A 14,887-nucleotide genomic window follows, 5' to 3' on the forward strand; every position below is an offset into this window, starting at 1 on the left:
TTCAAATATAAGCGTTTTCTTTTTTCAAATATAAGCGTTTTCTTTTTCCTCTTCTCTTTCAGAAAAAGTGATTCAGTTCTGCCCTTGCTTTATTTTCCACTAATATCATAGAGAATCATTTCATCTGTCTTTAGAAATCTTCCTCATTCTTTCTGTTTTAAATACAGTTGCATAGTATTCCAGAGTGGAAATATACTATAGCTTATTTAACCAGTCATCTGTTAATGACATTGCCAATGGAACTGCTGGGTCAAAACATAAATACACAAAATTTTGGTAGATACTGCCAGATTATCCTCCATGGATATCATTTCATTTACTTTAACAGTAAGGTACTGTCACTCAATAATTGGGTTTTTCCCAATCTAAAAGAAAAGAACTAAAGCCACACTACAGGTTTTCCTTTCATTTCTTTTATTATGACAAAGAGGAAGAATCTCATTGAATGTGGAAGGCCATCTATATGTGAACTCCAGTTTTCTACTGAGCAGTTCTCCTGTCTTGATTTACAGGAATTCTTTATATAGAAACATTACCAGCTGGTCTTATATCCCATAAAAATGTTTTCCCAGGGTATCATTTGTCTTTTAATTTTCCTTATGGTAGGTTTTTTCCTTTTTGGCTTGCTTGCCTTTACTGTTTTGTTCATCATCCAAGTTACTTCCTTTTCTATCAGGTTGTCAAATTTATAAGCCTTTTCCTTATGGCTTCTGCATTTTGAATAATAGGTAAAAGGTGTTTTCCACTCCACAAATACATAGAAACTTATGTTTTCTTTGGTAATGTTCATTTTATTTTTTACATTTAAATGCTTGATACATGAATCTAAGTTGATTTCTCTTATAACTGGCTAATTATCCCAATACCATTTATTAATCTTTACCCTACTGATTCAAGGATGTCTTTATCATATACTAAATTCCTACATGGATTTAATCTATCTGATCTTTTATTTCCATTAGTCAGTTGGTCTACTTATGCTCCAATAAAATACTGTTTTAATTATTGAGACTTTATCATGTATTTTTCAAATCTGGTAGAATTAACTCAACCTTACAACTCTTCTTTTTCAGTTTTCCAACCTATTATTGCTATTTTTTTTCCATTTGAACTTTAGAATCTGCTGTCTAGTTCCAGAAATGACCACCCACCAATAATATTAATAGTTAAGGTTGGCATTTTTATTGAGATACATTTTTTAAAAAGCAACTTAGAACAGACAACGTTATAACCCAAAGTACATTACCCAGAAACATATTTTGCCTTTTGATTTGTTCAAGCTTTTATGTACTTCAACAGACTTAAAGTTTTAAACATAAAGATTTTGTTAAGTTTATGAAAAGGAACTTTCAAAAATTGCTGTTTTAAATGGAGCCTTAGATTCCTTCATACTTCCAATTGGAAGTTATTTGCATATACTGAGTTCACTGATTTCTGTATATCAACACTGAAGAAGATTCAATAACCTAACCAAATCCTATGTTCTAAATCTGGAATCACGATTACGATTCAACTATTGGCACTTGTAGAATTTCAGTGTGCAAAACTCTGACATATTAAAATTTATATTCACCTTTCCAAAGACAATGTGAGCCTGCAAATGTGAAGGCTGAAACATGAGTTACAATGCAACTTCACTGGCAGTATGTAAAAAAGCATTAGATTATTAACACAAAAACAATGTCCAGGATAAAGATAGTAGCATATGATCAAATTGCACTTGATCCATCTGCCTATATCAGTGTTCAAAGAAACCACATCTCAATAAATTTCACATTTCAACTAGATGATGAATAAGGTCTGAGGATCAAATATAAAAAAATAAAAATAAACTTTTACAAACACGTGAACTCTCTGGATTAAATCCACTGAATATCTGACCCATTTGTCACAGAATATACCAGAGCTGGAATGAATAAATGTTCTGAGAAAGTTATACATTAATACAATTTTATTTCAGCATTTTAAGACAATAATCAGGAAGCTGCTGATGCCCAAACTATCTCATCATTATGCACAGACCCAAATATCATGTAAAAGTTCAAAATTATCATTTACATCACACTCTTTGCCTATACAGAACTCATAACTTAATGCTTTTTTTCCCCGTAGATGAAAAAAAAAACAATGATTCCAACAGCTCACAATCTGGGGGGTGGGCGGTGGGGGAGAAAACATGCTCTCTGTTGTTCAAAAGGAATATATAAAATCTTCATGAAAGTATTTATAGGATTTTGATAATACACTTCCTAACTTATAACCTACAAGCAGGTCAGGAAGCAAGAGTTAGAACTGGACATGGAACAAAAGACTGGTTCCAAATAGGAAAAGGAGTACATTAAGGCTGTATATTGTCACCCTGCTTATTTAACTTATATGCAGAGTACATCATGAGAAACACTGGGCTGGAAAAAGCACAAGCTGGAATCAAGATAGCTGGGAGAAATATCAATAACCTCAGATATGCAGATGACACCACCCTTATGGCAGAAAGTGAAGAGGAACTAAAAAGCCTCTCGATGAAAGCGAAAGAGGAGAGTGAAAAGTTGGCTTAAAGCTCAACATTCAGAAAACGAAGATCATGGCATCCGGTCCCATCACTTCATGGGAAACAGATGGGGAAACAGTGGAAATAGTGTCAGACTTTTTTGGGTGGGGATCTCCAAAATCACTGCAGATGGTGACTGCAGCCATGAAATTAAAAGACGCTTACTCCTTGGAAGGAGAGTTATGACCAACCTAGATAGCATATTCAAAAGCAGAGATATTACTTTGCCAACAAAGGTCCGTCTAGTCAAGGCTATGGTTTTTCCAGTGGTCATGTATGGATGTGAGAGTTGGACTGTGAAGAAAGCTGAGAACCGAAGAATTGATGCTTTTGAACTGTGGTGTAGGAGAAGACTCTTGGAGAGTCCCTTGGACTGCAAGGAGATCCAACTAGTCCATCCTAAAGGAGACTAGTCCTGGGTGTTCACTGGAAAGACTGATATTGAAGCTGAAACTCCAATACTTTGACCACCTCATGCGAAGAGTTGACTCACTAGAAAAGACTCTGATGCTGGGAGGGATTGGGGGCAGGACAAAAAGGGGACGACAGAGGATGAGATGGCTGGATGGCATCACCGACTTGATACACATGAGTTTGAGTCAACTCGAGGAGTTGGTGATGGACAGGGAGGCCTGGCGTGCTGTGATTTATGGGGTCTCAAAGAGCTGGACACGACTGAGTGACTGAACTGAACTTATAATTAAAGCTGATCAAAAATATGTACTGAATAATTAACACATGTGAGGCAGGGTACAGTTTAGGAAACAAAAGTGAATAACAGACAAACTTTTTACTTTTTTTTGCAATTTAAAGACAAATACAGCTTTGACACAGAAGTCTATGAAAGGCTATCAATATAAAAAAGGACCACGAGAATTCTGATGTAGGAGAAAAGATATATACCTGGAGCAATCAGAAAGGATCCATAAAATTGTGATAAAATAAACCTGAAACAGGGTAGATCTTCATCTAGGTTGACAGCACGTAAGATGAGGATATATAAAACAAATGAGACTGCAAGTACTCAAGGCTGTTTGATTTCCGGTCACTGATGAGCATAGACAAAAGTTCAAAAAGAAGAAGCAGGCTTATAAGAAAATTTCAGAAGACTGAATGGATAGTATGAGATTAGAGCCAGTAGACAGACTGAGAAACAGAGACTAAGAGACTCAGAGATAAGACCAAGAAGAGATACTGAAGAGAGACAAAGAGATACAAAGGAGAGATTGAGATGAGACACTGAGGAGAGCCTGAGAGACAGTGAGGCAGAGAAACTAAGAGACACAAACACACACTGAGAAGGACAAAAAAAAAAAAGAGACACACAAAAAGACAGGACATATATACAAGAAAGTAAAAGGATAACCATATATTTGGTGTTGGGTAAGGAGACTTTGTGAAGATTTGCAGGCAAAGAAAAAGAGCTAACCAACAGAGGAGGAGATAGAAGACTAATCAGACTAATGAAGCGTCATCTCAGAAAAGGTGGACAGGAAGGGTTCAAGAAACACCATGAAAATAAGACTCATAACGATGTTTAAAACACAAGGAAACAATGCTACAGAAACACAATGAATAGCATTAATCAAGAGAAACAGTAAAGAGGTCATATCCTGCAGTTCAATGGAACATCATCAAGAACACACAAAAAAATTCAATAAACATTTGCTAACGAAATAATAAAGAGTATTAATTAATCAATCATTGTCAACCTGTCAAGTCTTAGCCAAGTTCTGCTGAACTATTAGCATTCTAAATACAAAGATGACATGCTTACCACATTTGCAGCTAGATTTAGATTTCAACTGTCTGCTTGACCATCTACAACTTTGACTCTTAGGCATCTCATCTCAGTTCAGTTCAGTTCAGTCACTTAGTTGTGTCTGATTCTTTGCGACCCCATGAACTGCAGCACACCAGGCCTCCCTGTCCATTACCAACTCCTGGAGTTGACCCAAACCCACGTCCATTGAGTCAGTGATGCCATCCAACCATCTCATCGTCTGTCGTCCACTTCTCCTTCTGCCCCCAATCTTTTCCAGCATCAGGGTCTTTTCAAATGAGTCAGCTCTTCACATCAGGTGGCCAAAGTATTGGAGTTTCAGCTTCAATATCAGTCCTTCTAATGAACACCCAGGACTGATCTTCTTTAGGGTGGACTGGTTGCATTTCCTTGCAGTTCAAGGGATTCTCAACAGTCTTCTCCAACACCACAGTTCAAAAGCATCAATTCTTCAGCGCTCAGCTTTCTTCGTAGTCCAACTCTCACATCCATACATGACCACTGGAAAAACCATAGCCTTGACTAGACGGACCTTTGTTGACAAAGTAATGTCTCTGCTTTTTAATATGCTGTCTAGGTTGGTCATAACTTTCCTTCCAAGGAGTAAGCATCTTTTAATTTCATGGCTGCAATCACCATCTGCAGTGATTTGGGAGCCCAGAAAAATAAAGTCAGCTACTATTTCCACTGTTTCCCCATATATTTCCCATGAAGTGATGGGACCGGATGCCATGATCTTAGTTTTCTGAATGTTGAGCTTTAAGCCAGTTTGTTCACTCTCCTCTTTCACTTTCATCAAGAGACTCTTCAGTTCTTCTTCACTTTCTGCCATAAGGGTCGTGTCATCTGCATATCTGAGGTTATTGATATTTCTCCCAGCAATCCTGATTCCAGCTTATGCTTCCTCCAGCCCAGCGTTTCTCATGATGTACTCTGCATATAAGTTAAATAAGCAGGGTGACAATATACAGCCTTGACGTACTCCTTTTCCTATTTGGAACCACTCTGTTGTTCCGTGTCCAGTTCTAACTACTGCTTTCTGACCTGCATACAGGTTTCTCAAGAGGCAGGTCAGGTGGTCTGGTATTCCTGTCTCTCAGAATTTTCCACAGTGTATTGTGATCCACACAGTCAAAGGCTTTGGCTCTCACTACTCAGCTATTCAACCATTTTGGCTGAATTCACCAAACACTTCCTTCTCCCTCATTCCTCCCACAACCAACATGGTGGTGTTTTTCACTATATTTAAAAAATTGACATATAAGTGAGAACAGAATCATATTCAATTCAGATGTATGACATAGTGATGATGCAGTGGTTGTATGCATTATGAAAAGATCTCTACAGTAAGTCTAGTTAATTTCTCCAAAGAAGACATACAGATGGCCAACAAGCACATGAGAAGATGCTCAACATCACTCACTATCAGAGAAATGCAAATCAAAACCACCATGAGGGACCATCTCACGCCAGTCAGAATGGCTGCGATCCAAAAGTCTACAAGCAATAAATGCTGGAGAGGGTGTGGAGAAAAGTGAACCCTCTTACACTGTTGTTGAGAATGCAAACTAGCACAGCCACTATGGAGAACATGTGGAGATTCCTTAAAAAAATGGAAAAAGAACTGCCATATGACCCAGAAATCCCACTGCTAGGCATACACACCTAGGAAACCAGAACTGAAAGAGACATATGTACCCCAATGTTCATCAAAGCACTGTTTACAACAGCTAGGACATGGAAGCAACCTAGATGTCCATCAGCAGACAAATGGGTAACAAAGCTGTGGTACATACACACAATGGCTCAGCAGTCAGTTCTAATGAGGTGGATGAAACAGGAGCCTATTATATAGAGTGAAGTAAATCAGAAAGAAAAACACCAGTATATTAACGCATATATATTTTTAAATTTAAAAAGATGGTAATGACGACCCTATATGCAAGGCAGCAAAAGAGACACAGGTGTAAGGAACAGACTTTTGGACTCTGTGGGAGAAGGCGAGGGTGGGAAGATTTGAGAGAATAGCACTGAAACAGGCACACTACCATATGTGAAATAGACTGCCAGTCCAAGTTCGATGCATGAAACAGGGCCCTCAAAGCCAGTGCACTGGCACAACCCAGAGGGATGGGATGGGGAGGGAAGTGGGAGGGGGTTTCAGGATGGGGGGACACATGTACACCCATGGCTGATTCATGTCAATGTATGGCAAAAACCACTACAATATTGTAAAGTAATTAGCCTCCAATTAAAATTAATTAAAAAAATATAAGTCTAGTTAACATCCATCATTATGCATAGTTATAAAAGTTTTTCCTGTTATGTGATCTTTTACATTTTAGCAACTTTCAAATATACACTATAGTGTCATTAACTACAGTGATCACAATGTACATTATAGCCCCATGACTTATTTATAACTGGAAATCTGTATATTTTGATGCCCGTTCACTCATTTTCCCCACACCCTGTCTCTTGCAACAACCGATTTGTTCTCTGTATTTGTTAGCTTTTTTTTACGTTCCACCTATAAGTGAGATCATACAGAATTGCCTTTCTGTGTCTGACTCCTTTCACTTAGCATACTGGCCTCAAGGTCTATCCAAGTTAACAAAGATAGCAAGGTTTCCTCTTTTTTGGGGCTGAATTATATTTTTATTCATTCATCCATTAGTGGGCGCTTAAGCTTCACCCATGCTGGCTATTATAAATAATGCTGCAATAAACAGGAGAGTGTAATCACATATCTTTTCAGGTTAGTGTTCTTATTTTCTTCTGATAAATACAGAAGCTGAACTGCTGAACCACGTGGAGTTCTATTTTCAGTTTTCTAAGGGATCGCCTCATTGTTTTCTATTGTGGCTATACCAATTTCCACACCCACAAATAGTGTACAGGGGTTCCCTTTTCTCCACACCCTCGTCAACATTTGTCATTTCTTGTCTTTCTGGTAATAGTCATCCAAAAAGATGATACATCACTGTGGTTTTCATCTGTACTTCCCTGATTATTAGATGCTGAGCACCTTTTCATGTATCTGCTAGTCAACTCTATGCCTTCTTCGGAAACTGTCCATTCAGATCTTCAGCTCACTTTTCAATTACATTGTTTGTTTTCTGCTACTGAGTTACATGAATTCTTCATATATATGATATTAACCCCTTATCTGATATATGATTTACAAATATTTTCTCCCATTTGGTATGTTGCCTTTTCATTTTGTTGATGGTTTCCTCTGCTGCGTGGAAGCGTTTTAGTTTGATGTAGTCTCATTTGTTAATTTTTACTTTTGTCATCTTCGTTAACAGTCTCATATCAAAAAAAAAAAAATCACAGCAAAGACAATGTCACGGAGTTTCCTGCTTGTTTTATTCTAGGGGTTTTATGGTTTTAGGTCTTATATTTAACTCTTTAACCCATTTTGAGTTAGTTTTTGGGTACAGTATTAGAAAGCAATCTAGTTTCATTTTTTTGCATGTGGCTGTCCAGTTTTCCAGCATCATTTATTGAAGAGACTATCCTATCCCACTGTATAGTTCTTGGCTCCTTTGCTGTAAGTTAATTGACCACATATGTGTGAATCTATTTTTCGACTCTCTACCAAAGTGACTTTTTGGAACATGAACCAGATCCCTACAATGGTTTCCCTTTGCACAAGATATAATCTAAACTTCTAACTCAAAGACATATAAGGCCCTAAATACTCTGGCTCCTATTCTACCTCGCTCCAATTTCATCTCTCAACAAAGTTACATACTACTTTCCTATCATTCCAGCCAGACTGGTCTTGTTTTACATCCTTCAATTCACTGAGCTCCTAAATCACTCTATAAAATGCATTTGCTGATTCTGCTAAAAGGAATACTCATCTCCTATACCATGCCTTCAATTTCTTCAGATCCCAAGTTGAATGTCACTTCCTCACTGAGACCTTCCTTAATACGCCTACACCCAAACTGATAAGAAATAGGTTCCTTCCTGTGGAATCTCATAAGAATTCTCTATGTTTCTTTCACAGTTATTATTGTTGTTGTTTAGTCTCTCAGTTGTGTCCAATCCTTGGCAAACCCATGGCCAAGGACCAAATATAGCACACCAGGCCTCCCTATTCTTCACCATCTCCCACAGTGTCCAAGTTCATGTCCATTGCATCAGTGATGCCATACAACCATCTCATTCTCTGCTGCTCTCTTCTCCTTTTGCCTTCAATCATTCCCAGCATCAGAGACTTTTCCAATGAGTCGGCTGTTCTCATCAGATGACCCAAATATTGGCACTTCAGCATCAGTCCTTCCAATGAGTATACAGGGTTGATTTCCCTTTGGAATTATTTATTTGTTCAATCTTTACCTCTGTAAGAATGTCTAACTGCAGGCAACAAGAGAGGTAGAGACATAAATCTCCAAGTGCCTAACGCTTTGTAGATAGTTATCTACACAACTAAATAATACTTTAAGAAAATGTTGCCATTTTATTTGTCAGACTGAAAAAAAAAATTCAGGTAACAGCTAAGAAATCTAAACAAAGCACAATCTCCAGAAAACTAAATGTGTTACTGATCAGAGGAACATCATAAAACCTGACAATCAAAATAACTCAAAAATTACCAAGTACTTATTATATGCCACTTAAATAGACCATGAAGATGCTATTATAAATAAGACAACAGACCACATGAAATAAATCAGATTTTTCTAAGAACACAAAACCTCAAGTACAAACTCCCAAGTAGCTGTATGCCTATTAAAAAATAACTCTTTGTCTATTATAAGTCAATTCTATTGGTAGAAAAATCTTTCCCAAAGTATTCTGCTTTGAGTTGTTTACTGAAATGTTAGTGAAAACTGTCAATTTAGGGGAGGAGAGAAAAGACAGTTCCAGGCTTCCACTTCCAGATTACAGATCCAGGAGATGGAGAGTCCTTATGCCTGAAATGGTAAGAGAAGTAGCAATAGCAAAATGACAGCAATCACTTGCATTTACTTGGATGACTAAGTGAATGGCCATGTACTCCTGCTAAACTAGTCATAAAATATTTCAAAATATGATAGTCAAAGTCAACCGAATAGACATTCTTGCTATTGCTGTACAGAATGGGAAAATATGATGGACTAGGGCCTAAGATTTAACTTGCTTTGTACCTTCAGACAAATAATGTCACCTCTCTGGTCACACTTTCCACAGCTATATAAGATGGGAGATTTGTACAGGTCCTCTTTAAGAATCCCTGTAGCTCTGGTCATATCTCACAATGTAAGTATATAAGTCAGTGTCAAACTAAAATTTTCTCTGGTACTAGACCAATGCAAATAAGGCAAATATTTTTTCCTTTACAAATTCTCAAAATCGGTGCTCTAAATTTTAATAACATGCTAAAGATGTTTTATATTGACAGATAAAAAGTACCATAATTGAAATTTGACTCACTCTTTCTTGAATTAGAATATTTGGCATTAAACGTGAACCAAACCAATAACAATGCTCACCGATACTGATATGTCCTCATTTTTTCTCTTAACACTGGAGTCAAACAAGACATTTCTCCCTCGTCTTTCACAGTCTTGATATACAATCAGTCGAATCTGGCTTGGATCAAACTCTGGCAAAGGCCAACTTTAAAGAAAAATAAAGATTCATTAGAATTACTTTAATAAATATTCCACATAAACACCTGGAAATAAAAACCTATATAATGAAACCCTAAGTTGTAGTACGCTGCTCAAGGTAATACAGAGGATATTTATATACAATACCACCATTTAGTTTAGGGCTGAAAATTTACACAGCTATGGCACTTTAGGTTAAAAAGAACAGTTGTGGCAAGCATCATTCAGTATATATAAAATATAATTATCCCACATGAATCTAAATATAGCTAATAAAAATATGTAAAAACATTTACTATAACGAAAATATATGCTTATTTCATGGCATGGACTCAGATGGCATGAGATTAATAATCCTTATTAATCCTTATTTTTAAATACTTTTGTTACTGTTTTTTAATATGGAAATGAAAAAAACAGATCCAGTTTTCAGTTTAAATAACAAAAGCTAATTACTTATAAAACAAAAACATGTAAAAACGTGGTGAACATCCAAATGGGAAATTCCCCATATATATTTGATACGAGTGAAAATGGCATCATCTTTTTGAAGAATAGGTTTTAAAATATATACACTAATTAGACAACATCTAGTAAAAATGAAGTTGACCCAGCAATTCTATTCCAGAAAAGTATGCCATTATACAAGAATGTTCAGAGCAGCACTGTTCATAATAGTTGAAAACTGCAAACTATTCAAATACTTACCAACAGACTGGGTAAATATTCATACTATGAAACACTACACAACAAACATAAGGAATGAACCTCAGCTGCAGGCAAAAACTCCGATAGACCATGAGCAAAAGAAATGAAAACAATAAACACACATACACACAGTAGTGTATTTTGCCATTTATAGAAAGATTCAAATCAAGTAAAGCTTTATCAAGGAATGCACATTTAGTTTTTTAAACTATCAGGAAAACAAAAGAAATGATGGCTTCAAAAGCTTGGAGAGTGGTTATAGCTCAGAGTTAGGTGAGGGCGGTGAGATTTCACCAGGAAGGGACATACCATGAGGACTGGGGCACTGATGATGTTCTATTTTTGACCGGATAATGTTTACACAGATACGGTACCAAAAAGAAAAAAGCCACTACATTTGTCCTGTGTACTTTTATACAGGCATTGTATTTCACAACTTAAAAAACTAATGGAATGAGTGAGATGAGGAGAGGAAAAGAGAGGAAGCAATGAATTGTATGACAGAGATACTAATCTCATAAATTGCATGCACCACAACTTACAGGACAGCTGCCGAGAAAGAAGAGAACTGTCCTTCCAGGAGCTGCCTGTTGTTGGTTAGGCTAAGTGCTCAATTCCTCACAGTCACGGCTTTTGATTACATTCCTTCATTTCCTTAAGAGAATCTTAACCCTAATCCTAGTACTTCCCTGGTGGCTCAGTGGTAAACAATTCGCCTGCCAAAGCAGGTTCAATCCCTGAGTTAGGAAGATCCCCAAGAAAAGGAAATGGCAACCCACTCCAGCATTCCTGCCTGAGAAATTCCCCATGGACAGAGGAGCCTGTCCATGGGCTTACAGTCCATGGGGTCGCAAAAAAGTCGGACACAACCTAGCGACTGAACAACAACAGCAACTCTAACCCTGTCCATGAATGTTAAAAAAAAAATCCATAACCGGCAACATAAAACATCTTCACCCCAATCTTGACAGAAAATATAATTTTAGTTTTCTTCTATTTAATCCTTAGCAAATGTCTATGAATTGATGAAAAACTTATCCTGGACAATCAAACTAAACCAGGGATTCATCCTTAGATCACAATGATTTGCATCCCACTGAACAGATTTTATTGAACTGTGCTTTGATGTTAGGCAAAGGAAACCATAAAAGGACAGACTGATAAGAGAAAATCAGGAGGTTGGTCTCAAGAAAACTAAGACAGAGGAGCACTTAAGAGAGGAAGAAGAAATATCATGGCTGTTACTAAAAAGTACCCACTAGTTTTATAAGCAAAGAAGTCACTGGTGACCATGATAAAGACACTTCTAAGTACAGGGGTCAGACTGCAGAGATTTAAGGACCGAATGAGGGTAGAGAAAATATAGACATTTTAAGACAAATGTCAAAGAAAATGAAAAAGAAAAGGAATCATGAACTAGAAGACAGCTATTTTGTTATTAAAAAGGACACGTGAACATGTTTACAATATTGATGACAAAGTGTGAAGTGGATGGGAGAGGAAGACTGACAAAGTAAGGTGTCTAAGCAAGTGGATGAGGATAGAATATAGAGTACAGATGAAAGAACTACCTCCGAAAAAAGGATAATCACTGCGCTAGGACAAGAAGAAAAGATGGACACAGACAAAGGAAGATTCATAGATATGAGGGTAAGAATGGGGGAGTTCATATCTAGAAGCCCTGTATACTTTCTAAAGCAGGTGAAGGAAAATAAAGGACAGGTTGTAAAATGTGGGGACAGTAGACAGCAAAAGAGAGCAGTCTTTGTAGCAAAAGAAAATGTGCTGACTGGGGAACATAAGATTTCTTGGCAATTATGAAAGTCTACCTGAGACTGAAGGCTATGAAAATATACCAGTCACAAACTACACAGTTGGGTCATTTTCTCCAGCAATCATTCACATTCATGTGCTTGGATATGGATCAGATTGAGATAAACTGCAATCAGGGGACATGGGTTCAATCCTTGGTCAGGGAAATAAGATCCCACTTGCTGTGGAGCAACTAAGCCCTTGCACCACAACCACTGAGCTGGTGTGCTCCTGCCCTCCACAGCTAGAGAGCCGGCATGCTGGAACGACACATTTTAAATGGATGAATTTTACAGTAGGTGAAATTTACTTCAATAATAAGAAAAACAAGTTAGAAGGCTTTGCTCCTTTTCTTATTTAAGTATTTGTAAAGTATTCTTCCAGTGAGTACATGGATTAAACTATCATACTCCACAACCTAAAAAAATAAAACAGAAACTTCCTTTGAAAAGTTTAAAGGTATGCCCATCAACTGATGAATGAACAAACAAAATGTTATACCTATACAACGGAATATTACTTGGCTATAAAAAGCTGCAATATGGCTGACCCTTCCAAACATTAAGCCAAATGAAAGAAACCAGACACAAAAGGCCATATACCATAAAATTCCATTTATACCCTCTGATTTGTCCAGAATAGTCAAATCCACTGTGGCAGAAAGTAAATTAGTGGTTTCCCAGGAGGGCTGGCAGGGGAGAAGGGAGATGACTGCAATGTATAAAGACTTCTTTTTTTCAACTGAGGTATAGTTGATTTACAATATTTTACAAGCTTCAAGTGTACAACATACTGGTTCACACTTTGTCAAGGTTATTCTCCATTTATAGTTTAAGATTCCTTGTGCTGTACAATATTCCCTTGTAGCTCACTTACTTTATATGCAGTAGTCTGTACCTCTTAACTCCCTACTCCTCATCTTGCCCCTCTCCTTTCCCCACTGGTAACCACTAGATTGTTCTCTGTATCTGTGAGTTTGTCTCTTTTTGTTATATTCAGTGGTATATTTTATTTTTTTACATTCCACATGTAAATGATATCATATAATATTTGTCTTTCTCTCTCTGACTTCATAAGCATGTGGAGTGATGAAATGTTCTGGAATTTGATAGCAGTGATAGCTTGGATAACTGCTTGACTATACTAAAAAACCCACAGGATTGTACATGGTTAAAAGGTAAATTTTACAGTGCATGAAATTTATCTCAACAATAATAAAAAGAGCAAGAATGCTTTCTCCTGAACTTACCTAAGCATTTGTAACTTAAAATGTTCTCCATTAACTCAAAATAAGACTACACAAAAGCTTAAATTCTAAAGCTTTTAGAAACATAGAGTATCTATACAATCAAGGGGTGCAAAGAATTCTTATACAAGACACAAAAGTTATTATGCATAAAAAATTTAATAAATTGGAGTTCTTTAAAATTTAAAACCAGCACATTAAAAGGCAAAGTTTTTTTAGAAAGGCCAGTCATAAACTGAAAAAAATATCTGCTATATAAATGACAAAGAACTTGTAAATAGCCTATACAAAGAACTCCCATAAAGCAGTTAAGATGAACCATTTGTCCAATTTTTAAATGGGTGAAAGGCTTGGGCATTTCAGATAAGGAGTATATGAATGATGAAGGAACAAAGCACGTGGAAAGGATGCTAACAAGATTAACTATCAGATAAATGCATATGAAAACACTTCCACAAAAGACCAGTAACATTTGTTGTTGGTAAAAATATGAGGCACGTGGAATCTTTCGCATTGCTGGCATGAGTATAAAAGGGTACAACCATTTTAGAAAAAATTTTGGCAGCTATAACAAAGCAATTCTTTTCAAAGATATTTACCCAGTAGAAATGAGAACATATGTTCAAAGAAAAAGTTTTTGCAACTTTATTCCTAATGGCAAAAAAACTGGGAACACCACAATGACCATCAATGTGAAAATGAATAAACAAGCTGTGGTACATTCTTACACTGAAATACTGCGCAGAAATAACAAGGAATGAGCTACTTACTAATCATAATACAGATGAACTCTGAAACAACGCTGAGTGAAAAAAATTTAAGACACAGAAGCATACATATTGGTAATCCCATTTATATGTAGTTATAGACCAGGTAAAACTAATCTATGGTGATAGAAATCAGAGCAGTGCTTGGCCAGGGGCAGGATGGAAGGGAGACTAGAAAGGTTTTTGGACTGACTGATATGTTCTATATATTTACTGGGGTTGTAGCTAAACAGATGCATACGTTTTTCAAAATTAATCAAATTATACACTTAAAATGTGTGCTTTTTACATAAACTGTACCTCAATCTTTAAAAAGGAGGATTATGGGGAGAAACCACTATACATATAGTGTATATGCTGAAGTTAAAGTTCCAATACTTTGGTCACCTGATGTAAATAGCTGACTCACCAGAA

General features: G+C 36.7%; 1 protein-coding gene across 2 annotated transcripts in view; it reads right to left on the reverse strand.

Moving 5' to 3' along the window:
* FNIP1 (folliculin interacting protein 1) overlaps positions 1–14,887 on the reverse strand; it is a 124,664-nt gene that overhangs the window by 64,494 nt on the left and 45,283 nt on the right. For both annotated transcript variants that reach the window (XM_040241784.1, XM_040241786.1), the window contains exon 2: positions 9,821–9,947. In XM_040241784.1, the coding sequence (XP_040097718.1) occupies positions 9,821–9,947 (127 nt within the window). The remainder of the gene's footprint in view (positions 1–9,820; positions 9,948–14,887) is intronic.

The sequence above is a fragment of the Oryx dammah genome, unplaced genomic scaffold (genome assembly GCF_014754425.2).
Source record: "Oryx dammah isolate SB20612 unplaced genomic scaffold, SCBI_Odam_1.1 HiC_scaffold_5, whole genome shotgun sequence".
Taxonomy (NCBI): domain Eukaryota; kingdom Metazoa; phylum Chordata; class Mammalia; order Artiodactyla; family Bovidae; genus Oryx; species Oryx dammah.